The sequence below is a fragment of the Rhyacophila brunnea genome, unplaced genomic scaffold, assembly GCF_057557595.1.
Source record: "Rhyacophila brunnea isolate RB1 unplaced genomic scaffold, BYU_Rbru_1.0 scaffold_18, whole genome shotgun sequence".
Taxonomy (NCBI): domain Eukaryota; kingdom Metazoa; phylum Arthropoda; class Insecta; order Trichoptera; family Rhyacophilidae; genus Rhyacophila; species Rhyacophila brunnea.
In genome coordinates, this window is record NW_028232837.1 from 2,129,512 (window position 1) to 2,157,257 (window position 27,746).

The 27,746-nt window shown below is 32.7% G+C and overlaps 1 protein-coding gene across 1 annotated transcript in view; it reads right to left on the reverse strand.

Annotated features, from left to right (window-relative positions):
• The window catches only part of LOC147073105 (soluble guanylate cyclase 89Db-like), a 127,158-nt gene extending 100,263 nt beyond the window's left edge, over positions 1–26,895 (reverse strand). The window contains exons 1-2 of the mRNA XM_085945323.1: positions 26,772–26,895; positions 1,187–1,408 (exon numbers count right to left, since the gene is read on the reverse strand). Of these exons, the coding sequence (XP_085801449.1) occupies positions 1,187–1,228 (42 nt within the window). The 5' untranslated portion in view covers positions 1,229–1,408; positions 26,772–26,895. The remainder of the gene's footprint in view (positions 1–1,186; positions 1,409–26,771) is intronic.
• Positions 26,896–27,746: the final 851 nt, after the last annotated feature.

Genomic DNA, 27,746 nt, shown 5'->3' on the forward strand with positions numbered 1-27,746 from the left:
ATAGGAGGCTCATAGCATAATTGGATAATGCGTAGTGGCGCGATACCAGTGGTTATACGGGTTCAAATCACGTCGAGCATCGTATTTTTTTTCAAATATAGATTTTTCCTAGTAGTTATTATATCTGAGGTGTTTTCAAGTTATGTATGTTCAACTTATGTATCTGTTGGAGTGGTTATCTTTTAGGCCCTTTTGCTGCTAGTTGCATGGATTTTGTTATGCTTTGGGTAATATTTTATACTCAGTTAGTCAGGAATACGCATATTTTTAAGATTTTTGAATACTACTTTCGAGGCTCCCTTTTAACGGCCCACGTGCGCTACATATGTCAAAATGGAGGTTTTATGGTATTTTCAGAGCATAAGCTAATATAATTTTGAAGCTTTATTATCCTTTATATTTATTTTAAACATTTGATGACTGCATTAAGTATTTTTATTACATAAAATAGTATTCTTTTAAACCTCTTGATCTAATGTTTTAGAATATGGTCATATTTCAGAACATCCATGTGCAGTCGTGTTGAGATTAATTAATTTTTAAATGCTTTTATAAAACCATTAGTAAAATTTATGTTGGCATTATATATTATAGTGAAATATTTACGATAAAAAAATATATTCATAATCTCTGTAATCCCAAATTTAACAAGAATTAGGCATTTTAATATTTAAAAAATGGGCACGATTAACACATTTAAATATAATTTTAAAGATACTGATTATAAGCTATGTCTTTGACCATTCAAATGTGATAAAACATCCTATATAAATAGATTATCTACAACGTTTAACGAATGTCCAGGCTTATGCTCTGAAAATACCATAAAATCTCCATTTTGACTTACGTGGGGCAGGTGGGCCCTTATTGTCCTCCGTCAAAGAAAATCGTCGCTGGGCACAAGCTAGGATCGGATAATACATCAATAATTAGTACATTGACAGAACTATAAATAGTCAGTCTATAATTTTTTAATAACTCTTATATACACGTGTTTTTATTCGTAAATATTATGTATTCGTGATACCTGTGTCATTTACCCTGTTTCATATTTCAACGGTACCATAAACACGAAATATGTCCTGAAATAACCTCTATCACCAATTAAACAAGCAATTATGGCTGTTTTAATTTGACAGAGGCTTAATCTAATAGAGTAATTAGAAAATAAAGTATTGGCAATTACCTGCACGAAGTGTTGTACGCTCTCAAGTAGCATTCCATACATGATAGCAGGGTTGGTGGGTGGTTCTTCTTTGGTAGATAACTTCAACCCCTCGATTAATTATTAACACTTTGACATTAACTTAAAACAACACCTTAATTACTCAATTTATTATTATTGCAATAGGTAAAATAGTTATTAAACGTTTCTTTACTTTTAGCAGTGGCGAAGGCTGGATGTAAGCTGTGAAGATCTGACATAAATAATGTACCTACACTAAACTTTGTCAGTCAAACGTATTTCTTTACATTGAACGAAGACATGTGTAGATAATTTTTGTTAGTTTTTTAAATTCAATTAAGCCCTGCCTAATCCAAACAATAGTAGATAATACTAAAAAAAATATACGATTATCTATAAATACGAGTATCTAAAATTATGTCATTAAATCATACATAATTTGAAATATTAATAGATAGAAGAAGCGGAAATAAGAAGGCGCACACAGATTGCAAAAAATGCGCCTTACCACTATATGGAAGGATCGGGGAATTTCGATTGCAACAAAAATGATGCCTGTGCAAACATTAATGTTCTCGATATTTCTATACGGAGTCGAGTCATGGACCCTGAAGGCAAAAGAACGGAAGGCAATTGATGCCTTTGAGATGTGGTGTTGGCGCCGAATGCTTCGTATTTCTTGGACGGAGCACAGGACGAACCAGTCAATCATCCAGAAACTGAAGATAAAAGAACGGCTCTCGACAATATGTCTGAGAAGAATTCTGCAGTTTTTTGGACATATTGTCAGGTGCGGATCGGACAACCTGGAGAGACTAGTAGTTTTGGGTAGCCTCCAGGGAAGGCGAAGCAAAGGAAGAGCGTCTGCGCGATGGAGCGACCAAGTAAAAGAGCTGACTGGGGGCACCATCCACTCTGCCCTGAGAGAAGCGGAAGATCGAGAAGGATGGAAAGTCTTGGTCGCTCAAAGGATGGCGAAATTCAAATGTGGTCACGATCCTCAGCCATGAGTGCACGACCAAGAAGAAGATAGAAGAATATTTTTTATCGATGATGATTTCGTTTAGGCAGGGTTTAATGAATTAAAAAAATACTAACCAATACCATCTGTAATACGTATTCTTAATTATTCAACAAAATCAAATAAGTAGACTAAAAAAGTGTGCGCTATTTTTCTCGGATCGTCCATGGCATACATAAACTATTATGGTTTGGTAAAGCAGGGCTTAGTTAAATTTAAAAAATTAACCAGCACTGTCTGCAAATTATATTCTTAGTTCAATGAAAACAAATAAGAATGACTGAAAAAGCTTAGTGTGCATTATTTATGTCGAATCTTAAAAGCCTGACTCCACCCCTCTCCACTGACTTTTAGTTAGGTATGTTACAAATAATATAAACGAGAAAATGTTTAGTTTTATTTAATTAATTTCACTGTTTCAATGTTTTACTTTATCAGTTTATAGCAGAGTTTCCCAAAAAATTAGTCAAGGAATCATTTTATAATACTTTGTGTAAAATAATGGAAACCATTAAATATTTTTAGGATCACTTAAAACAAAAGCTTGTCCCATGGTTAAATACTAATCGATAGAATAATTTGATACGTTAAACAATAGATATTTGATCGCTACTATACTACAGCCTTTCCATAAATTACGAAATTTCGATACAAATACAAATAAAAAATATTTCATATCACTCGAATCCAAGTACCTAGCTCGTAACTATCTCAGTAGATTATATGTACTATCATTGTATAATATACTATTGTACCGATACGCTGCTAATAAATCTCACCCTGCTACATCGTAGACTTCATTATCATCATCCTCAACCCACACATCGAACACCACAGTAGTGACCCAACAACTTTGTAATGTTTTCATGAAATCCTCAATTTTGCATTGTGGAAACATTTGTGAAACGCTGATTTTATCGAATTGGAAAAGACTATTGCTCATGTTAATAAGTAAATACTAGATATACACTGGTAGAATTCATTTGTTTATGCCATTTAATAATATAATGGCTTAGTTTTTTTGGGCAATGTGCCAACTAGGGAATCCAATCCCGAGCCAAAATTCTGATCCCGGGATTTCGGTATTACAATTTGACAATTCCGGTATCCCGGGACTGGTCCCGGGATTGGCATTTTTTCCATTGTTAATATAAAATTTTTATATTTACAAATAACATTGATTAAATCGGTCAAAAATAGATATAGTATAATTTATACTATTCAAGATATTTATTGTCAATATTGTATACGTTCAATCTTGGAAATACATAAGTTTAATGGATTAAATAATATTGTAATATAAATAATAATGAAAATTTAATATGAGATTGCTATTTCTAATAGTAAAGCAAATCATGGTGTACTTATGGCCTTTCCGTTTCATAAATCTAATTAGTCAGCCAAATATGAAACTGCCGTAAAACGTATGAGATCATGATGGAATTACTTTGTTAATAGTGCGAAGCATTGTTTTTTTCCAATCTTTCTCATTTTTATTAATTTTAAGAGAAAAAATAAAATCAATCGGCAACTTACACATGGGTATAAATCAAACTTCATTCAAACTTAGTTTATTTCTAATGTAGTTTTTTTGTTATTAAAAGTATTTTTTCTGTTACATTTTCGTTTTTATTTTATTTTCCATAAAAATTGATAAAAAAATCAATCCCGAAAGTTTCGGGATTATGTTTATCAATCCCGGGATTCATAGGTATCGAAAATAGCTCGGGATTCCGGGATTGGAATCCCTAGTGCCAACTATACTGTATGTAAATAATACAAAGTATGTAATAAAAATAAATAATGTTATAAGAACGAATGTAAGTATAAGTAATCAGAGAAGAAAACAAAGATGCTCAAACAATGGATTAAAAAAGCAATTTATTATAATAATTACAAAAAATAAACTATTAAAATATACATCAATTACAATGGGCTATCAAACGGGTTAACCGCAAGATACACAATGTAATTAAACACCATAATGTCCGTTCTTTAATGGTGTTTCTTCAAGGTTGCAAGTTATGGATGACATTGGGGAGAATTAATTAGAGCTTCCTAGTATAGAAGGATCGTAAATACATTCACAGAGACTTTTTAAAGAGATATTCAAATAATTACAAGATAAAAGGAACTTTTTACATACAACGTTTTTTAAATTTTCTGTTCAATTATTATGCTCAATATGCTCAAACTTGTACTTGATATGAAGTACATAAAAAAACAAACAAACAAATATAGAATACTGAAATGTAATTTTGATTTCCATAGTAACGCACGTATATATTAATAATTTAGTTGCTAGGACCACCCCCTTAGCAACCAATAATAGTAGATTGGATTATGGATTTCTTCCGAAATATCTTTTCATACAAAACAGAATTAACTGAAAATGAATTCAATTCTACTTAAAGATGGCTAAACACATTAAAAGAATGCATTGGCATCGTGTTCTGATATATTCTAAAAGTTTCAAATGTATAGCTAGTCGGGAAGTTAGTTAAAATCGATTGCAAGATTTGTACTGGATAAACAACCACCGGACAAATAAGAATACGAGCTAATAAAAACGTTGTGAAATAAAATTAAATCTCTAATGGTAGAAATGAATTATATTGAAATTGTGCCCGAACGAATACTTGTGGAAATATAAAGCGTTTCAATGATTACATCATGGCCCCCACGATGGGCGGCTAACAGGGCTCTGACCTGGGGGCATGGGCTTAATAGGGGCCTGGCGTGATGGGTCGACCAAATAAGTGAGATAAACTCACATTAAAAATTCTCTCTATGTACCTATTCATACCTGACAAGTGTGATCTTTTTCTCTGATCTCCACAGCCTACCTCTTTCCAAAATTCACTCTTCGCCACTAGTATTTTAAACATGGGTGGATGACATTTTTGTGATTTCACAGGGGGGCATTCAAGTGCCTTATGTCAGGCCTTCCTAGAAGGGGGGACATGCTCGTCGAAGGTCAAAATTGAGTTTTTATTGTATTTTCAAACCATGATCCTGGACACTCCTTAAACGTTGTAGATAATCTATTTATATAATTTTGAAGCCTTATTATCCTTTATAGTTATTATAAACATTTGATGACGGCATAAAGTATTTTTGTTACATACAATAGTATTCTTTTAAACCTCTCGCTCTAATGTTTTAGAATATAGTCATATTTCGGTACATAACTGTGCAGTGGTGAAATGGCAGTGGCATCCCAAATTTGACAAGAATTAGGCATTTTATTATTCAAAAAATCGGCAAGATTAACACATTTGAAGATGATTCTAAAGATACTTATTATAAGCTATGTCTTTGACCATTCAAATGTGATAAAACATCTTATGAATAATGATTGCTTTATAATAATTATTGACCTAAGAATAAGATAGTGTTTTTTTGAAATACGCCATTTCTTTTGTCATTCCCTAGTAGTTAAGCTACAACATACGGCCGTAGCCATAAATTGACAAACTATAATTAAAGTAGGGAGTAAAATTATGTTAACGCGCGTGTTTGAACATGTACCTAACCAAATTTTTTTTTTTAAACGGTACATGTTCAAACACGCGCGTTAACATAATTTTACTCCCTACTTTAATTATAGTTTGTCAATTTATGGCTACGGCCGTATGTTGTAGCTTAACCACTGGGGAATGACAAAAGAAATGGCGTATTTCAAAAAAACACTACCTTATTCTTAGGTCAATAATTATTATAAAGCAATCATTATTCATAAGATGTTTATAACACTTAAATGGTCAAAAACATAGCTTATAATAAATGTCTTTAGAATCATCTTCAAATGTGTTAATCTTGTCGATTTTTTGAATATTAAAATGCCTAATTCTTGTCAAATTTGGGATCACAGAGATTATCAATATAATTTTTTATCGTGAATATTTTACAAAAATTATCTCGTAATAAATTATACTAATGGTTTCATAAATGCGTTTAAAAATTAATAAGCTTACAAAATCTTAACACCATTGCACAGTTATGTACCGAAATATGACTATATTCTAAAACATTAGAGCGAGAGGTTTAAAAGAATACTATTTTATGTAACAAAAATACTTTATGCAGTCATTAAATGTTTAAAATAACTATAAAGGATAATAAGGCTTCAAAATTATATAAATAGATTATCTAAAACGTTTAAGGAGTGTCCAGGATCATGGTTTGAAAATACAATAAAAACTCAATTTTGACCTACGACGAGCACGTGGGCCGTTATTGATTCAGGCAGGTGATAACACTGGTAACATATGATTAATTTTAATATAAATTTCATTATGTTCAGAATTAACTAAATCTCAATAGGTATAGGTACTAAACAATAAAAAATGCTTAAAAACTCGTTATTTTTGATTTGTGTGACGCCGGGTCACGTCACATCTGCTAGTCGAATATAAAGATAGCCAAACATTAATTTAGATGTGTGTATTCATAGAATTTTTATATTCGTATTTTTATTTCAGAAGTTCAAAATGGTGTCTTAGTCAACGTTAGGAAATGTGCTGTTTCTAAACTAGTGGCGATTGTACACACATAACTAGTTGCTCGACTGTCTGAAGTTATTGATAAGGTAATTAACAACTTAATGACTCTTATATTTTTCATAAATCATAACACACTTTAATACAACACGATACGAATTACGAATCATTAAAATAACACTTGTTTTCAGAACTCCAGAACACACACCAGAATGCTATATTAGTTGAACTCACAAATCTACTGAAGGTATATCAATTAATTCATATTACAGCTACTAACAAGTGGTAAATTTATTTGCATCTATTCAATATTCAGTGTTTCCCAATCAGTGTGACGCGGGGATAATTCAGATTTTTTTTTTGACACTATTATAAGTGCGAAATATGTGTAACTATTTCAAGTAAATTTCTTTTAATTTAACAATTTTGATGTGTCGCGAATTCCTAATCATTTTGAAGTGTGTCGCTTACTCAAACAGGTTGAAAACACTAATATATAATATAATATATATACTATAAACTGTATCAGCTGCAAAATGTGTGTGGAGTTAACAATAAATAACTGAACAAAAATATCTAAAATGTGCATATGTTAAAAATTAATAAATGTGTCTAATTGACATCTTGAAAATGTAATGAGGAGCATTAAATTTAAATAAGGATGTATTTTATTACAATTTGAATACGTGTATTAATTAAGGCGCTAAGTACCAAAATAATAAAAACTGACATTTTTATAGAAAAATGTTCTACATACCAACGCCAATCACTTCAACTATAGTCTAAGACTCTAAGTGCCTCAAGCAAGTCAAAAAAATACAGCAAAATAATCAAACGTGTCGACGTTGTTAGTCCGTTGGCGTGTTTTATTTATAATGGTGTAAGTAGCACTGCAGTGGTCAACGGCATTCAATATTAAATAGCTGACGATGGTGTATTGACACTTGCGAGTTCTTAATACCTAAAATTATAGAAGCTGCCGTGATTGCTTCACACTGTAAAACTACATTTTTCAAAAGGTCTGCTTCATGAAATTTTACTGCAATGACTCGGTATTTTGTAACTACAGGCAATACTACTTTTTGGTACTTAGAGCCTTATTTAATACACGTATTCATTTTACTAATAATAACAATGTAAATAATACATATGTACTCTAGTCACTAGTGCATGCATATCAAGGCCGAATGACACTTTCAACATACGTTTGAATAGCGTTCGTTATGCCAGGGTATACTTCCTCAATGGATTACGACTACACTCACAGAATGATACAGTATGATCTTTAACCGTCGCCCTGGGCCTTGGACTATTTAAGACATTCAACGTATTATTCTTGAAGAGTCCCAGGGTGAGGTAGAGAGATTATGCCACATCATTTTGTGAGTTTTATATACGCCCAGTTGTTAATTTTTGTAGTCTTGATAATGGTGTTATTCTGTAGAATTTTATATAGTTTATATTATTATTTTTGTGAAACATTAAATAATAATCGTTTAGTAACGTGTCTTCGCCACTGAACTACGTACATATTAATATGTTCTAGTTGTGAAAAAACCATTGTTCGTAAAATCACGTTTTAGAGATACGTTACAATAAGGATAAAAAGAATATTTTTCTTGAAAAAATAATCTCTGGTACAGTATTAAAACATGACAAAAATACAAAGAAGTTTCCTTTCAGATCATTTATTATTTTGTAAAATTTCTTCCAGTACAAATTTTCTTACTAAAATTCTATTAAATTACTATTATTCTTAACATTAATTGAATTATTAAGGTGAATGCTCTGCCTGTCAGAGGTATCCAGCGGAAAAGTAAGGTTTAAAATTTGAAATAATTTATTGACAATCGTATATATACGTATCCAAAAACATTAAAAAGAAAAATATTCTTAATTTAGAGTCAAAGAACTAACAATTATTATTGAAGAACATTCTAAAATGTGAATTCGTTAAAAGATACCATCATTAATATGATTATGTAATGTTTTAAAATTATATTTATCTTTAAAATTTAGCTTGTTAAGTTTTCTCTAATGTAGCGATTTGTTTTTAATAACTCACAGTTTTAAATAATGTACTTTATATTTATTATAAAAATATTAAAACTTATAATCCTTTATATTTAGTCATTCTGATCATTTGTGTGACATTTTTAAGTATTCATTGTGAATATAATACTTTTGCATAGGTCAGCGTAGGTCAAAATGGAGCTTTAATGGAATTTTCAGGGCATAACCCTGGACAGTGGCGCACCCAGGGGGGGGGGAGGCAAGGGGCCCTGGCACCCCCCAAACATAAAAATTATCAAAATGATTTTAAACATTGAAATTGAAAGGCAACAAACTATACACAACTATAGACAAATAAAAACACGGCAAAAAAATGATATGTCATATTCTCCAGCACCCTTTTTATAAAAAAATTTTAGATTTTAATTTCTAACACAAAAATTTCGAAACACTAATGTCGGGTTTTTTTTAGAAACCCAATCCCTAATGGAACTATCGAAATTTTCTCGGTGTCCACCCGAATTCCGGAGTGGTGTTGGTCATGGCTGGGGAGGGCTGACAAGGCTCTAACCTGGGGGCCCGGGCTGTAGGGGGCCCGGCGTATCGGGTTGACCAGATAAGTGAGATAAACACACCATGTACCGTTTAAAAAAAATCGGTTAGGTACATGTTCAAACACGCGCGTTACCATGATCTTACTCCCTACTTCAGTTATCGTTTGTCAATTTATGGCTACGGCCGTGTGTTGTAGCTTAATCACTGGAAAATGCCAATAGAAATGGCTTATTTAAAAAAAATACTACCTTATTCTTAGGTCAATAATTATTATAAAGCAATCATTATTCGTAGGATGTTTATCACATTTGAATGGTCAAGACAGCTTATAATAAGCCCAATTCTTGTCAAATTTGGGATCACAGAGATTATAAAATATATTTTTTTATCGTAAATATTTCACCATATAATGTTAACATTAATTTTACTAAAGGTTTTGTAAATGCGTTTAAAAATTAATAAATCTAAAAAATCTCCACTGCTCATGGATGTACTGAAATATGACACATATTCTAAAACATTAGATCGAGAGGTTTAATAGAATACTATTTAGTATTTTATGTAGTAAAAATACTTTATGCAGTCATCAAATGTTTAAAATAAATATAAAGGATAATAAGGCTTCAAAAGTATATAAATAGATTATCTACAACGTTTAAGGAATGTCCAGGGTTACGCTCTGAAAATACCATAAAAGCTCCATTTTGACCTACGTTGCAAAGTTCTCGGTGGCGTAAAGAGGGTTTATGTAAATCAATGTCAAAGGCGCTGAAGTATCCGTAAAAAACGAAAATGTCCAAAATTTCATTTTCATTAAAAAAAGAAATTTGGAAAATGTCGGAAAATAAACTTTTTAACGCGACGACGATTAGATGCATGGCCCCCACATCCTGAAGCGGGCCCCCAGGCTAGGATATTTGGCGGCCCCCCTACCTATCGATAAAGATAAAGGCAGTGTGACGCTCTACAGTAGGTGTACCAAATGGTGTACGCGATAAAATTAATGTGTATATTTAGTGTTTTTTGTATATTTTAATACATCCATTTGAATTATGGAGTTGTCGAGTATCGATAGACTATTAAAAATGAAATCGTACAACCGCATAGTTTTAAATAATAACAATTTCCAAGACTTTTTTTTACTATTAGAGGGAATTTGTGATGTGTATTTATATCACTTATCTGGTCGACTCGCCACGCCGGGCCCTTCCTAAGCCCGGGCCCCTAGGCTAGAGCCCTGCCAGCCCCCCCTTTGTGGGGGCCATGATTAGATGTCTATATAATTTTCATCACCCGTGGTCGATTCACAGCCGGACGAAGATCTCCCCTAGCTTCCAATATTATCTGTCCTTAGTTCTTCGCTGCCACGTATATCGGCCGAGCTTTTGTTTCGTGTATCCATCGAGCTTTAGCGCGTTTAGTGCCCTTTAGGTACAACTGTATGATGGTATTTGTCTCTCTAACATCTTTAACAAATCGCGGACTTTCCGCGTTATGCCCAGCTTGCACCTTTCTATAAAATGCTGCGTCTTTTTCGTTGATATTTAATTTGATAAAGTTATTGAAGGCTTTACTTTTATCCTCTCACAATGAGGACAAAGTGAGTGCGTATACTAGGTATCTGAAGATGCCGAAAGGCGAATCCCGAGTTGTAAACAATTACACAAGCAGGATAGTACAAAACTAAAATCTATTAGAATTTAAATTAAAACTCCATCAAGTACCCTCGGTCGATAGTATTAATGTTGTCTGATTAGTTTTGATAATATTTCCACAGTGTGCTTTACTGGGATTGTTTTTTTTTAATATAAAATCGTTATATGTATTACTATTACACTTACATTTTTAGTAGAGTATGCGCTTCATAACTTTGCACTACAGCTCTAGGATGAAAACGATGTAATATATTCTAAAAATATTTGTTTATTATCTTTCTATTTTACGTATGTGGCTGTGTCATCGGATTACCAGATCTCAATTATAATAATATTTATTAAATATTCACTTTTTACGCATAATCAGTCAGTACCTATATATAATATGATTTCGTAATGTTATTAGATAGCGGATCTGCAATTTCATATCATTACGATTATTTCATCATAGTTTCATAAATAGGTGCTCAGAATCGATTGAACATCTCACTTAATTACAAGTTTCCATCAAAGCCACATCGCACCGAACTACCGTTATATTTTTTATTATATTGCATCGATTGTACCATTGTAGTTATTTTAAACAGTAAATAAAATCTCGCCTCCTCCATCATCTCGAACTACCTACTACCGTGTTTAAACTGCAATACCTACCCTCCGCTGACAAAAGCATACTGCATATTATAAAATAATATATTAATGCAAGCAGTGGCGACTCCTCCATATGCACTGCGGAACTGCAGCACCCCAAAGCAAATTGAGAAAAGTGTAATATTATAATATACATAAATTTATGTATATTATATGAAAATATTAATATTATTTAAGTGTGAATTAAGCTCGCCTGCCCACCGATACATTCAATAATTATCATACACTGCGGTAATGTACTCGAATTGGCGAAGTAGGGGTGCGGGGAGCGGGGCACGCAGCTGGGAGCTTGATCGGTACTGCCGGCCCGACAGTTTTTCGCCATTTCTGCGTTCGTGCGTGAGCATGCGCACTACAGCGGAGGAAAGAAATATCGCTTTAATGATTCATTAACATTGTTTAAATGTATTTCTTTAAGCAATTTATGCAAAGTTCTTAATTTTAATTATTTATTAATACAATTAATATTTAATTTTGATGTTAATAATAAAATATAGTCCAAATAAACATTTTTTTTATTTTTAATCAGCCGCACCACCCCCAGATGTCTTATCCACGAGCCGCCACTGAATACAAGTGAATATCATTTCATCTAATTGTATGCGAGGTAATCAGGCAAAGAGACGTATCAGTGTAGTAAAAAGTGCAAAAGTTACTAATAGTATACTCTACCGTCAGTCGAAAGTATTATTTTTTTTATTTGTCGCTTTCTGTAAGTTATTAAGTTTATAAACATTTTGTTATATATATATGCATTTGACAAGTTTTGGTCAGTTTTGTAATTGCAAACGAAATAATATGTAATAATTTTTTGTTAGGTTTAGAATATATTAAGTGGACTTATCGGTTTTAGAAATAGACGCCTCAAATAATCGTTTACAAACAAGATCCATCATTGGTATTTGGTATAGATAGATACTACAGTTATATTGTAATAGGTAGACTGATACCCATTGGCGTAAAAGCTTTTTAAACATAAAAAAGTACCTAATACAAAAAGTTCTGAAAAATGTATTTATTAACTCTCCCCGAAGTACTATAAATAGTTCAAAGAGGTTTCGTTAAAACATTTTCAGTGTTTAACGAAATAATTCGCGCGAAAATATCACAAGATGAATTTTTTCGAGTCCTGCTTTACCTTTTTGAAAATTTATTGCAAATTTGATTACGCTTATGACGTGTTTACCAATTAATTATCTCACAAATTTTCTTGGATATGTACATGTTTGTTTTATATAACGAGCTTTCATATATTATTTATATGAAGCGCCTAGTTTCAAATCCCACTAAAACGGTTTTTGAAAATTTTTGAGTTGGATAAATGACGTATTTAGATGGTATTTTTGTTACTTATATGATGGCCAAAGATTTAACTTTAAAAAACGCCAAAAACCGTCAATACGTATGATCAAAAATTAGTGTAAATTTCAAAACCCGCTAAAATGGTTGGGTGTAGTTTTCAAATATCTCTAAAAAGAACGCCAAAATACTCTTTAGAATGTAACGAATTAAAAAATAAATAACTACATAAAGTTTATAGATTTAATAGATATGAGTTTTTCTCATTTTTCTCAAAACTACCTACCTAAAATTGTTTAAGGGGCTTATGAAACTGGGCGCTTTATATAATTTTAATTATATTCTACGCATTATTTGGGTTACCTTTCCACCATCATAATATTATTTGTAATTATATTTAGTTTTAATATTCATAGCTAGTACATTGTACGGTGGTTTTCGTAGCAGTCTTACCTAAGTGGTATTCGTACTGAGCGCCGTGACGCCATGGGGCGTCACGACGGATGCCCAGGGGCGCCGCAAGCGATTTTAAAAACTGGTTTCAAAATTACTTTTAAGATAATAATACGTAGAAGTTCACGTGGATTCAAGGTCCGAAAGAAATGAGAGTAGGTACCTTCATGTGTGAGTAGAAAGTCATGCGTTGGCTGGGGCGGTAAACTAATGCATAAATGTAAATATAACAACTTTTAAAAGTATATTCTGTTATTTTGCACACTCGGTATACAGTTTTAATTCTTGTGCAACGTATATTTTATACTCCGCTTTCACGTCCATAGATTTATTGCTGACAATGATTTGAGTTGCCCCATCTCCACCCGCCATGTATATGCAGCTGCGGTTTGTGCACGGCCACCTTCCATAACGCTATAAACGTGTCAGAATGAAAAGATTATAGTGCCACACTTGTCTCGAAGCGATGCTGCACGAGACTGACGCAGCAACTAACAACCATACACCTGAGTACTTGAAGAAAGAGTTTTAGAAAATAAAAAGAATCTTGACTTGCTCTGCCGTCTTTTATCTAAGTATAGATACGTCTTATCGCGACCATAACAAGAAAATACACGTGTAAACACGTGAGTTGCAAGATTGTATGCATGGATCGAAAAAGTTCAACGGTTTCTGAATTTTCACGCGATAGGTAGTTGGAACTTACTTAAGGCTATAATACCTCAGTTGAGGCATGGTCTAAAAAGATCGTGGCTAGGCGATGCGCGGATTGCGGGTCGCGGGTGCAAATGACGCATGCCGAACGAAATATAATTTGTCATATAAATCCAACATGCATCCATTTTTTGACATGTTTTCTTTTTCAAGTAAATGGGTAACGTTTTTAGTCATATTTATACGATTTAAGAATTAATACCCCCGTCGCCATCACGAAACAAATTGACGTATTCACACTTCGACGTTCGCTCTCCGAATGCCAGCGAGTCCAAAATTTCATCGCGCCCATAGTTGAAAATTATTTGCCGTTTCACTGAAGTATCGTCTAAAATGAATCGCCTTAACTCAATCCGCAAAGCGCTTCAGAGAGTATTGTAAGAGCCATTTTAGTTAAAATTTGTCTCAATTAGATAAGATACTTATGGCATTGTGGTCGATGTGCGTAGAGCGCGAAACCCTAGAGACGCAGGTTCGATTCCCGCTGGATGTCGTATTTTTTTTCAAAAAATATTTTCTCAAAATTATGTACTTTGAGTGGCATGCACACTCTAAGATTTCGATCCTAAGGATAAGTCACCGAAAAGCATGACTTAACTATAGACTATCCTGAGTATAGAGGAATCCTTAACCATAGACTACTTTTGTTATGAACACGCCCCCTTCTGTATTACCATTTACCACTGACAGCTGCTGTCAAAATAAATTCGCATGTCTATAAAACAGTCCATACACTCAAAATCATTTAACAATGTATCTCAATATGGATATTGATAGTGTTAATTCGTTTGGCATGTACTTGCAGAATATTATTTTACTTTTATACGCCAGCCCGCAGAAATACAAGATGCCAGGTGATAGAATGACACTTGACGCCAGTGTGTGTTACCATGTTAAAAAAATATCTTGCGGTGCCTGTGGAATCACGTATAATGACTTATAACGGAAACATAAGAGTATTATAATTAAATATTAATATGTATTTATAGTTATTGCATTTATAAAATGAAGTTGTCATATTTTTGTCATCGTTTAATAATTATAAAATAATTTACCTAAACTATAGGAAAGAGAATTTTTAAATATGGTATTATTTTCAATAGAAATGATCTTAACTAAGGACAATGTTTCTGTATAGTGTTTTCTGCTAAGGAAATTTTAGTTATGACAAATGTTTCTGCATTCTGCTTTTAAGTCTAATGTGTTTTATTGTTAAAATTCATTTTTAAAAAAATGTCTTTAATTTCTCTTAAATAAGTAATAGTATTAGTGGCGTCCTTGCTAAATGTATTCAGGATTGGAAAATCATATATTATTGTTAGCAGTGCTAAGTATCATTCGCCGAAACGGCAGTTCTCCGAAATTAACACAAGAATCCGCCTTTGATTATTGTATTATATATTTCATATTGTTCTAAAGTACTGTTAATTAAATTATGTCTAGCCACCTGTTGGATTGGATAAGTAGGTATGAAGCAGTGGCGAAGGATGGAGGTAGACTGTTACAACTATTACAGCAATATTATTTAAACGTGAATAGATTATTTATAGACTGCATTATTGTAACCAATTTAGTAGAGTTTTATATAAAGAAGCTAAAAGTTTCAAAAGTTAAAGATAAAAATTGTCGAAAGTAATGGTCTGACAATAATTTCTCACAAGTAGCATGAGTAGTAATCATTGCTAGAGTCGTGAGGTAGGGTACAGCATATAGCAGTGCGGGCACCAACATCCAATCGTTGTCAATCGAATATGCATACACAAGCTTTCAGCCGAGTGTGTTGCTGTCGTAGTGTCAAAGGCACTAGCTGGATATTCATAGCAGTAGCGAAGGGTGGAGGTTGGCTGTTAAGATCCGACTTAAATAGTGCACACCAAAATTTGTCAGTCATACATATTTGTTTTCATTGAATAAAGACTACAAATGAAATATAGTATTGGTTAGTTTTAAAAATTCAATTGGGCCATCGAAATGGGATTGGGCTGGACACATAGCTCGAAGAAGGGACAATCGTTGGACAAATCTAGTTATCCAGTGGTATTCAAGATGTACAAAACGTCTGCAAGGTAAACTTGGAGGCCGCTGGATCGGAACGATTAAGTTCTGCGGAAGTACGTGGTAACGTAACGCACAGGACCGAGATACGTGGAATCAGCTTGGAGAGGCCTTCACTCGGCAGAGAATAGATTCAGGCTGATGATGATACCAACCCATAATAGATTATAGTCAAAAATATCTTTATATATAAAATTATGCCATTAAATCATACATATAATTTTATTATTATTATTATAGACAGAAGAATATTTTGGTTCGGTTTAGACATGACTATTAAAAAAACTAACAAACACCATCTGCAATTTGACCTACTTTTAATTCAATGACAAAGTGTACACTAGTTTTGTCCGATTTCCACAGCCTACGTCTACTCTAATGGTTCGGTAAGGCAGGGCTTAATCTAATTTAAAAAATTAGCCAGTACCATCTGCAATTTGTATTCGTTCAATGAATATAAATAAGTATGACTGACAAAGTTTAATGTGCACTATTTATGTCGGATCATAACAGCCTATCTCCATCCTTCGCCACTGATATTTAGTATATTTTAATATCATCCATTTGATATTATGAGGTATCTTTATTATTCCTCTACTTGTACCTACCTACTTGATTTATATTGGATCTTTCTAATTTAAGTATTGTAACAATTATTAAGGAATATCAGAGTAAGGTTATATTCCTCTCCAACTTTGTGCTCAATGTCTGTGATAAAGGAAGAGCAGTATCACATAAAAAAGCCACCCCAACTATCAGCATCAGCGTATTCAATTAAGATTATAAATACAAAAAATCGGTGTGTGTACTTATGTACGCACGTTTATTAAAGTTATACTTATTTGGCGTAATAAAACAAAATAAGCCGTTACCTGAGTCTATATTTAATTTTATTCATAAATAATACTTACATAAATATAGCCTCAAATCTTGATACACAATCTTTACATTGAAAAATAAATATACACAATATAAATAAAGTTTTATGAATATAAATTAACAGTGTAGAAATACTGGTTATGTTTACAACACGTGCTGTTTACTTTGTTGTATTGAACGACTAACTAAATGACACTACGCGCATGCGCATGTACCCTCGAGACCGAAATGAATATAATCATAATAATAAATTGTATTGCATCGGCGCCCGCAACTTCTGTCACACGCCAAAAATACACTCTGATCTGTTTTCCCAAACGCGCCAAAAGAAGTAGGTATAACTTGAATAATTGAACTCCGACGTATAGCCCGGAGCCTCTTCAATCCAGAGTATATGACTTAAAATTATTATGGGTTCTTGATTACCAAAGTTTAAGCCACTGTTGATTATCAGAATTGCAATCTACGATATATTTCATGTCAGCAAATAGTTGGGACGAGTCAACAAACTGCGAACGCAAGCAAGCTTTAATTAAAGTTTGTTTGCAAATTTAGTTGGTTTACATTGAGTAATTTCACCCACCCTAATGCAATTCTGCTAAGTGATAAACCTCCATGAAATGGAATTTAATATGTTCACTTTTACGATATAACCACAGCATTTTAGAGACTAGATATATTTCGGTGATCTATGTGGCAATAATGGACTTTATTTTTGGTGATACATCAGGGAAACGATACTCCTTTACGTTACCTAATAATCTTAGTATAGCAAAGTGGCATATTTTCTCTTTATCCACCTATTACACTCTCCCAGGGTCCCACAATATTAATTACAGTATTGTATATCTAACAGAACCGATTTGAAACTATTAATAAATTATGTAACATTCGATGTCGATAAAATTCTTCTAAAAGGACACTATTTTAATAAACTGTTACTTTCATTCAGCGAATAAGACACAAGATTTGTAAATATAACATTCTATATATTGAACATAGATAATTTGAAAACATCTCATGCATATACCAACCAGAAAAAAATGTTTTTTAACAGAAAAAAATACGACAGACGGGACATGGATCTGTAACCGCTGGATTCGCGCTAGTGTTATTTTATAATTAAGCTAAGGGCATCCGACGTAATAAGACACATTTTATAGAGTAATTCTTACATGAAATGCTTATCAAATTGCTCTACAATGTTGGCTATCGATTGTTGTATATTATATCAATTAATTCCTTAATTATCTACTAATCGACGTCACGAATCCACAAATCCATTATTAAGTTTTTATAACGTACGTAGACTTGCTAATGATTTAATAAACTATTTCTTTTATTCAACAAATAAGACACAAGATTTAAGAATGTAACATTCTATAATCACCCGACGGGACATGGACCTGTAACCGCTGGATTTGCGCTAGTGTGCTCTTCCAATTAAGCTACGGCCATCCTACTCAATTACAACGATTTTAACCAGTAATTCTTACATGAAATGCCTATCAAATTGCGTTACAATGTTGGCTATCGGTTGTTGTATATTAAATTAAGGTAAATATCAATAATTAATTCCTTAATTACTAATTGTAGTCACGAATCACTCCATTATTTAGGTTTTGTAACGTATTTTTGCTAATAATTTAATAAACTATTTATTTTATTCAATGAATAAGATAAAAAAAATCTATATAAAACATTCTATATATTTAAAATGCATAATTTGAAAACATTTCAAGCATATACCTACAAACCAGAAAAAAGGTTTTTAAAAGAAAATAATTACAAGATAAAAAGAACTTTCTATATACTTACAACGTTTTTAAATTTTCTGTTGTATCATATAAACTTGACTCGACTAGCTTTAACGATCAAAAAAATTTGTACTTGAAAGAAATAATACTGAAATGTCACATTGATTTCAATAGTAATGTACGTATATATTAATATAGATAATTTTGTTGCTAGGACCCACTTGGCAACCAATAATAGTTTTACTTTTTACGGATTTCTTCCGAAATAACTTTTCATACAAAACAGAATTAACTGAAAATGAAATCAATTCTACTTAAAGATGGCTATAAGTATTAAAAAATGCATTGGCATCGTGTTCTGATATATTCTAAAAGTTTCAAATGTCTAGATAGTCGGGAAGTTAGTAAAAAATCGATTGCAAGATTTGTACCGGACAAATAAGAATACGAGCTAAGAAAAACGTTGTAAAATACGACACCCGACGGGACATGGACCTGTAACCGCTGGATTCGCGCTAGTGTTCTTTTATAATTAAGCTAAGGGTATCCGACCTAATTGAGAAAATTTTTAACTAGTAGTTCGTACATCAAATTGCATTATAACGTTGGCTATCAGTTTTTGTATATTAATGAATTAAGGTCAGCATCAATTATCCACCTAATTTCTAACCGAAGTCACGAATCACTCCATTATTTAGTTTTTATAACGTACTGAGACTAATAAACTATTTCTTAAACTTAAAATAATTTAATTAACTATTTCTTTCATTCAACTAATAAGACACTAGATTTGAGAATGTAACGAGAGAGAGCATACTTAATTTGAAAACATTTCATGCATATACCCACTAGAAAAAAATATGACACTCGACGGGACATGACATTCGTCCCAGTGTACTTTTCCAATTAAGCTACCAATTAAGTCAAAGTAAAGTTAATTAAGTTAAGTACATTTTCTAGTGGGTAATACAAGAGATGTTTTCTAATTGTGTATGTCCAGAACAATATTGAATGACAAGAATGAAACTTGCGTTTTTTTTACTATCCATGAAATAAATTCATTAGGAAAATTGCCCTTAAAAGTTTTATGTCTCGATTCACAAAATTCGGCGGAAATACGTGGAAGTGATAAACTAGGAACCGAAAAAAGTGGAAGGAGCTAAGGGAGGCAATTATCAAGGTGTGGATTAACCCAGTCTAATGAACAGTGACGTCTCGTAGGGTTAGGCAGATTGAGCGTCACTTGGGGGCGGCAGTTACTCGAAGGTTGGTAAATCGAGAAGAATCATCATTAGGTATATCGCACCCCCAAAAGTACACTGTGGTATGTCAAAATCAGCCATTTTCCAGGAGAGCCGAAACAAAATTTTTGAACCATGTTTATGATACTTGATTTAATGTGTAATGACTTTACAATGTCCATTTTTGTTGTATAATTGCTATAAAGATATTATAAGAAGGACAATGGAGTATCAGAGTTACTGGAGTGTTCTTCTCGTTGTTTGACTCACTTTATTTAAAAGAACACTGAAGTTGGGTGTATATGTTATTAAATATTTTTTTAGAGATACGCTAGTGTTCTCCTGAGATAGAGAAAAAAATGTAATTGAACTGCATTCATAACTCAAAACAGCCAAATACAGACTTACGCCAGTGTACTTCTGGGGGTCCGATATATAGAAATCCATTAAAAAATTCAGCTCACTGTTTGGAAATAAAATGTATTAATTAACATAAAAGGTTTAACGAGACTGTATTTTTTTTTTCGGGTTTGCGATGTCTATTTTACTTCCGTTGGGCTTGGACGTCACGTCCTTGATGACCAGCAACGACACGTGTAGATTTGCGAATTATATTTGAATTACAGGTAGGTACATACTTATCTAATTGATTTATAAAAATATTTTTGCCAGTCACTTGCGAGTTTTGAAAGTTGTCAGGTGTATTTATAAGTGTATCTAAAACCGTGTTGTCTATTGAAGTAGAGATGACATTTAAATTAGATTTAGTGGTAGGTATAGGTAGAGTTGGGTATTTCCCGAGAAAATATCAATCTCGAGATTCGGGATTTCCAGAAAAGAATTCTCGAGAAATCGGGAGATTTAAAAAAAAACCTGTAAAAATCTTAAAATTAGTGTAAAAACAGACGGATTCCAAAAAAATATGTTTTTTTATTGATGTAAGAAGACAAACAACATAGAAGTAGGAAAACAAAAATAATTCAAAATATTACTTATTAAAATAGAATTTCAATCGCTGCGTCTGACAATCGCGTACACTTTTGAGACACAAAATTCCCTGGTGTTGCAAAAATTGAGCTCATTTAGAGTCGACGCTGGTTTAATTGTGTTAAATGCACCGATCGGTCCTTGAACGTTTTGTGTTTTCTGTCCATGTTTTTCATATAGATAATCGTTTTCTCAATAATTAATATTTGATAATAAAGAAATCCCGAAATGTTAAAAATTTCTCTCGAATTCCCGAAACCCAACTCTAGGTACAGGTATATTTTGTTAGTAATGTATATATACAACACATTCCTTAGATATTGGAGTCATGAAAGGATGATAAAAAATGGGGTGGCATTTTGGCGCTGCCTAGGGGCGGCATTTTGTCTAAGGACCAGCGCTCGAAATGGAAAAGTTTACGAACCGGAGCGCTCGACAAATTTTCTGAAGATATTTACATAGTCATCAAATCGTATGTGTATTTTATAAAAATAAATGTGTCAGATTTTCTATTCTATGGCCTATCTAGCTCAGACGGTCAACATATTTTTTCCACGAGACGGAGCGATAATTTTACAAATTTCACGAGCCGGAACGGCGCTCCGGTGCGTTCCGTTCCATTTCGAGCCCTGCTAAGGACGTCACTGCTAATGAAGATGAAATTAATTTGAATTTGCAATTATGCGTAATTAATTATAGACTGTACTATTTACATATCATCGCGTTGGTTATATTTACACTTCGCAATAAAAAATGTGTTATTATTTTACACTACTACTCCATACTTTACACATACAGTATGTTAGTCCTTTGTATATAATAATTTCAAAACAAATAGCGCCTGTAAACGTGCATGAATTTACTGGCAGCAATAGTACATATTTTAAATAGTACGTAAAAGTGCAGACTCTCTCTCCAATCTCATTCTTCTAGAGTACGCGAGAATGCGATGTTGTCATTTTATGGTACTATTTGACAGGTGAAAATCGGTTAACCTCAAAATGAGTAATAGTTCGTTTTTTTGCGGGCAGGCTCGCCACTACTGTTCTACTGACCAGGTGCAGATCGAAAAAATCGCTACTGTCGCATTAAAATTCAGTAGCTTCCAAACTTTTTTAATTCGTTCATGCAAGCTTGCATCTGTAGGATAATACATGTTTACCCATACATTTTCTTGCTCTGGCCGCGATAATACTTACTGTCAACAGTAAATCCATGCACGTGTAAACGGAGTATAATGCAATTATTGACTTTGTACGTATAATATGATAATCAGGGAACGCGCCAATCGGGGGTGTTAGGGGTGCGAAATACCCGGTTGGCAGGATTCAGGAAGTGGCAGTATTTAGATTTTTTTAAATGATTTAATTAAAAAAAAAAAAACAAATATTTTATTTAATTACATAAACTGAATCTTATGGTAGAATAAATGAAGTACTTACGTTAGTTGCTTACTGCCGAAGGCGTTGTATATACTACAGGGTGACAAATTTAAGAGTCAGATCGATATACCTATAGGTGCAATAATTATTACCAATACATATTCTTATTTAATTTAATACTTTTAAATATCCGACCTCTGACTAATTCATCACAGTTGTATACATAAATACTGAAAGGTATTCTTTCAAAGTATCAATTTGATGTTTTAATATCATAGCCAGTGGCGCACCCAAGGGGGGGGGGGGTTGGCAAGGGGCCCTGACACCCTCCAAACATGAAAATTATCAGAATGATTTTACACATTGAAATTGAACGCCAATAAACTATACCTTGGGCTTAGGCAAAAAAATGATTTGTAATTCTCCAGCACCTTTTTTAGAAAAATTTCTTAGATTTTAATTTCTAACACAAAAATTTCGAAACACTGATGTCGGGTTTTTTAGAAACCCGTTCCCTAATGGAACTGTCAAAAAATTCTCGGTGTCCACCCGAATTCCGGAGTGATGTAGGTCAGTGCTCCGCAACCTTTTCCCACCCACTGCGCACCAAAGGTCTTCCCAGAATTCCGCGGCACACCACACGTAAAACAATTTATACACCAAAACATGGACTCCACATCCGAAGATATTTTTTATTAACCGAAATCCAGAAAATAACCAGTGGAACGTCGGCGAAGTTCAGTTTTAGCGTCCCGTCATTTATCAATTCAACAAATTCCTCTCGAATTGATAGAAAAAACGATTCTATAGAATTTTCCAGTCGCATTGATTGTGTGAAAGTACTGATGAAATTTCATTTGCAGCAAAGTTAAATGTTTTTGAGACGGATCCAAAATTGATTGCTTGTTTTCAATGGTGGTCTGGTAGTTCCTTTGGAACATTTGTAGAGATCCTTGTCTTAACTCCTTCTGACAAAGTTCGAGTTTATTTTTGAATTCTGCTAATTTATCAGAGCACGTCAATATATTTTCATTCTGACCTTGCATTGTTTTATTAAGTTCATGCAGGTGCTCAAATATATTACCAGCCATGTACGCAAATTTGGCTATTGCACCGCGGCACACATATCATCGTTTCACGGCACGCCGGTTGCGGAGCACTGGTGTAGGTCATGGCTGGGGAGGGCTGACAAGGGCTTTAGCCTGGTGGCCCGGGCTGTGGGAGGCCCGGCGTGTCGGGTTGACCAGATAAGTGAGATAAACACATATCATAAATTAGCTTTAATATTAAAAAAAGTTGCCTAGTAGATGTATTGAAAATCGCCAATAATTCACTGTATACGTACCCTCAATTTGAACTAAAACACAATTTGAACAACGTTAATGTAGTGTTTCACACTGCCTTATATGAAGCAGAAAAAGAGCCTATGGGACTAATTTACATTCTCCTCCTTGGGCCCACCCCCAATATAAAATCCTGAGTGCGCCACTGATCATAGCATAACAACATAACCTTCTGAAAAAATGTAATTCTTTCTACGACAAGGGACTCTCGAAAAATAATTGAATCATAGAGGTAGCTATACAATACAACAAAAAACTTTTCGTCTCGTGAGTTTGTTACACGATTTTTTTCTTCAGTTAGTTGAGAATGTTATATATTTGACAAGTAAAATTTGTCATGCTAATATGAATATTTTGATGATAATAAAAGATTTATTTCATTTTTTTTTTATTTGGGTGGCAATTTTGGGATATTACCAGGGTGGCAGCCTTACTATGTGCGACCCTGATGATTTACTTATGTAATTTATAGTAGTGGGGAAGAGTGACTTTTGGAAGTATGTAGGCTATGGGTTTATGGTTATGGGTAGGTCATACTAATGTGACTTCAGATGATAATAATAGTAATATTGTGATGTTACAACTGATAAACAGGTACACACTAATAATTAATGCCAACGTATAATAATATCTTAAAATTAAGAAAATAGATGTCGTTAGTTAGTTTAAAAAACATTAAATCCTTAACCAAACCATATGAAATAAAATTGTATTTGAAACAAATCTAAAATGCAATATGATTTAAGTCTTGCGTATAGTATGAAAGTATTATTTCCACAATTAATAAAATTAATGAATGAAGAATGTCTTTTGCTTTGCAAAATATTCCACATTATTTTAAGGAACCACCACAAATTTGAGGCTTCGAAATTTTTAATATTTATAATAATAATTAATTAAGTATAGAAATGTATTTTTTTGTGTGCCTGTTGACGATGACCTTTTAAGATCCTAGTGAATGGAATACTAACTAGTATGGTTTAATCAACCTTTTAAGAAATTTGAAATCTTGAATCACGTTGATTAAAAATAATAATGCTCGCTAAATAGCTAAATTGAAAGCTAAGTGAAAAAAATCAATATTCATCAGGACAAGCGACGCGTACAATCGTAAAATATGACGAGGTCGACGTTATTTTGCAATCATTATCAGGACTCAACGAAGTTGCAATTTTCATAAATTTTAATAATATATTTTTAAAGTAGATATCTGTCCCGAGAAAATCCGAAATTCTATTATATTTAATATCAATATATATACTTATCCAGGGAATGCAGCTCTAGTGATATTATAATACTAGTAATTAACTCATTTTTCATTTATAAACAGAATAAAAATGTTTTTTGAAGTTGGTACACATAATGAATTTCATGACTTTGACAGATTTAAGAATAGATGAAACTTTGAAGCCAATTATCACAGTTTCGCACGATGCATAACGTAGTTAAATTAAATTCGAACAAATTTCGAGGAAATAGTTATTAAAATACGTAATATTTTAATAGTTGGGCAAATTATTATAAGCACAATTTACCTACAATATCTTTTATAGTGTTAACTGTCAATTATTCATGGTGGAACTGCATTGCATCATTTGATTAATTATTTATAATTAAATGAAACAAAATTTTATAGTATCTACTTATTCCACTTTTTAATTAAATTCTGTACCGGTTCCGTCCTCGAATGTTGATAATGTCCCCTTGAAGAGGACGAAACTAGTACAGAATTTAATTAAAAAGTGGAATATGTAATATTAAATTGGGTTTCATTTAATTACAAATAATTAATCAAATAATACGTAATATTTATTACATATAATATACCATAATGCTCTCGACAATTTCGTTCGTTTTAATATATTTTTAATGGTACTTACATTATCATGTAATACGAAAAACACATTATTTATTGAATACATGGACACAATTAAGTAAATACAATATTCTTAGAAAACTCCGTGTTTTAAAGTAATTAAATTGAATTTATCTTTGCTTTGTATAATATGTACATTATTATATATAGTAGGCTTGTATTTCTAACGTGATATATTAAAGGATTTATCAGTTTAGAACGTTATATTTGCTATTCAATTATGTAAAATATGTATTAAATTATATTGACATTCCTAAACCGAAAATACGTTAGTGATCTGCAACATTACGGGGGAGAAATTTGAATAAGGAATATTATTAGTTTCGTATATTTTTCAGTAACTACTTTGCCATGAAATAGTTGTACCTTCGTCATGAATAACTGTTGCTGACGAGCTTTAGAGAAGTTAGTATTTTAAATACCAGTAGCGAAGGGTGGAGATATGCTGTTAAGATCCACCATAACTAGTGCACATTAAACTTTGTTAGTCATACGTATTTGTTTTTATTAAACAAAATAGATTTACTTACATATCGCGTTGGTTAGTTTTTAAAAATCAATTAAACCCTGCCTAAACCAAACCATAATAGCTTTGGTATACTTTGAGCGATACGTCAAAATTGTGTGCACTGTTTCATTCATACTTATTTGTTTTCGTTGGATAGGTACATAATATTACACATATTGTTGGTCCATTTTATTATATTCATTAAACCCTTCTTAAGCCAAACTATAATAGATTAAAAAAAATATTCTATCTATAAAATATCCAAAGCTATGTGTGATTTAATGGCATAATTTAAGATATTTTATAGACAGACGAGTATTTTTTTGATTATTATTTATTATGGTTTGGTTTTCACTGGGTTTAATTGAATTTTAAAAGCTAACAAACACTATCTGTAAATAATTGTAGTCTTATTTCAATGAAAACAAATACGTATGACTGATAAAGTTTATCTTAACAGCCTACCTCCACCCTTCGCCACTGCTAAATACTAAAATAGCTTTATAAAATAATAACAGCTATCTCATCCACATTTGGTTTAGTAACATCGAAATATTATTGTGATTGTTTCTTTCGTGTTTTTAAATTATTACAATATCTTTTCACAAATAATAATATTTACAGTGAACACTATTAATGTGTGTGTATTGTGTAAATATTTAGGATATTGTATGATAGTATTATGAATTATTACCGGCGTATAAAAATACACTTGGATAAAACACCTTTCAAAATATTTACACAGTGATATTACAGGTGGGCGGAATCGTATCGGGAAAACTAACTTCGAACGGGAGAGACGTAAGTATATCGCGCGGAGGAACGATTTGAACTAAAAGTTTGGCGGCATTATACAAGGGCGGGGGCGACGGCATGCCTCAACATTGTAGGCGGGGATGGCGGCGACCCTGGCCTTGAAATACGATCTACGGGCAGGGCTGCGAGATCGGCACAGGGCGGAAAACTGAGGATAAAAAAATATATCAAAGATGTTTCATTGTTATAATTTATTATGTCTTATAAAAAACATAATATGAGAAACTTTTCGGATAATATCACAGCTCGTTGAACAAACAAATTAATAATATTATTTTATATTCAACATTAAAACGATACCGGATGTAGTAGATAAGTAGATACTTATTCCACTCAGCGGGTCTATTCTATATATACAAGCCTGCTTTCGGTCCGATACGGCAGCTAAATAGGATAGGAAAGTGTTCGAATTATTAACACTTATTGTAACAGTTACAACAATTTAGCCGTCCGAACTGTTAAAACTGTCTATCTCGGTCTAAAATGTAGCACAGCCAAGAGAGGTGCTGTTAAAACATAGCACTTATTGTAACAATTATAACAAAATTATTGTAATTGTTACAATAAGTGTTAATAATTCGATACTTCCCTACCCTATTTAGCTGTCGTAGCGGACCAAAAGTAACCTTGTGTATAGAATAGACCTAAAGAGGTAGGTTTAATAATAATCAGGACCGGTTTCGTCCTCTTAAATCATCAAATGATAACAAAGTAGGTATACAATATGACTCATATTTATTCAGGTATGTATTTTTGTACTCTAAAGCCGGGTACTCATTAGCGAGCCGTAACTGTAACCTTTGCAGATACAGTAACTAGTATGGATGCCAAATAATCAGTTCGCAAGGCTAAT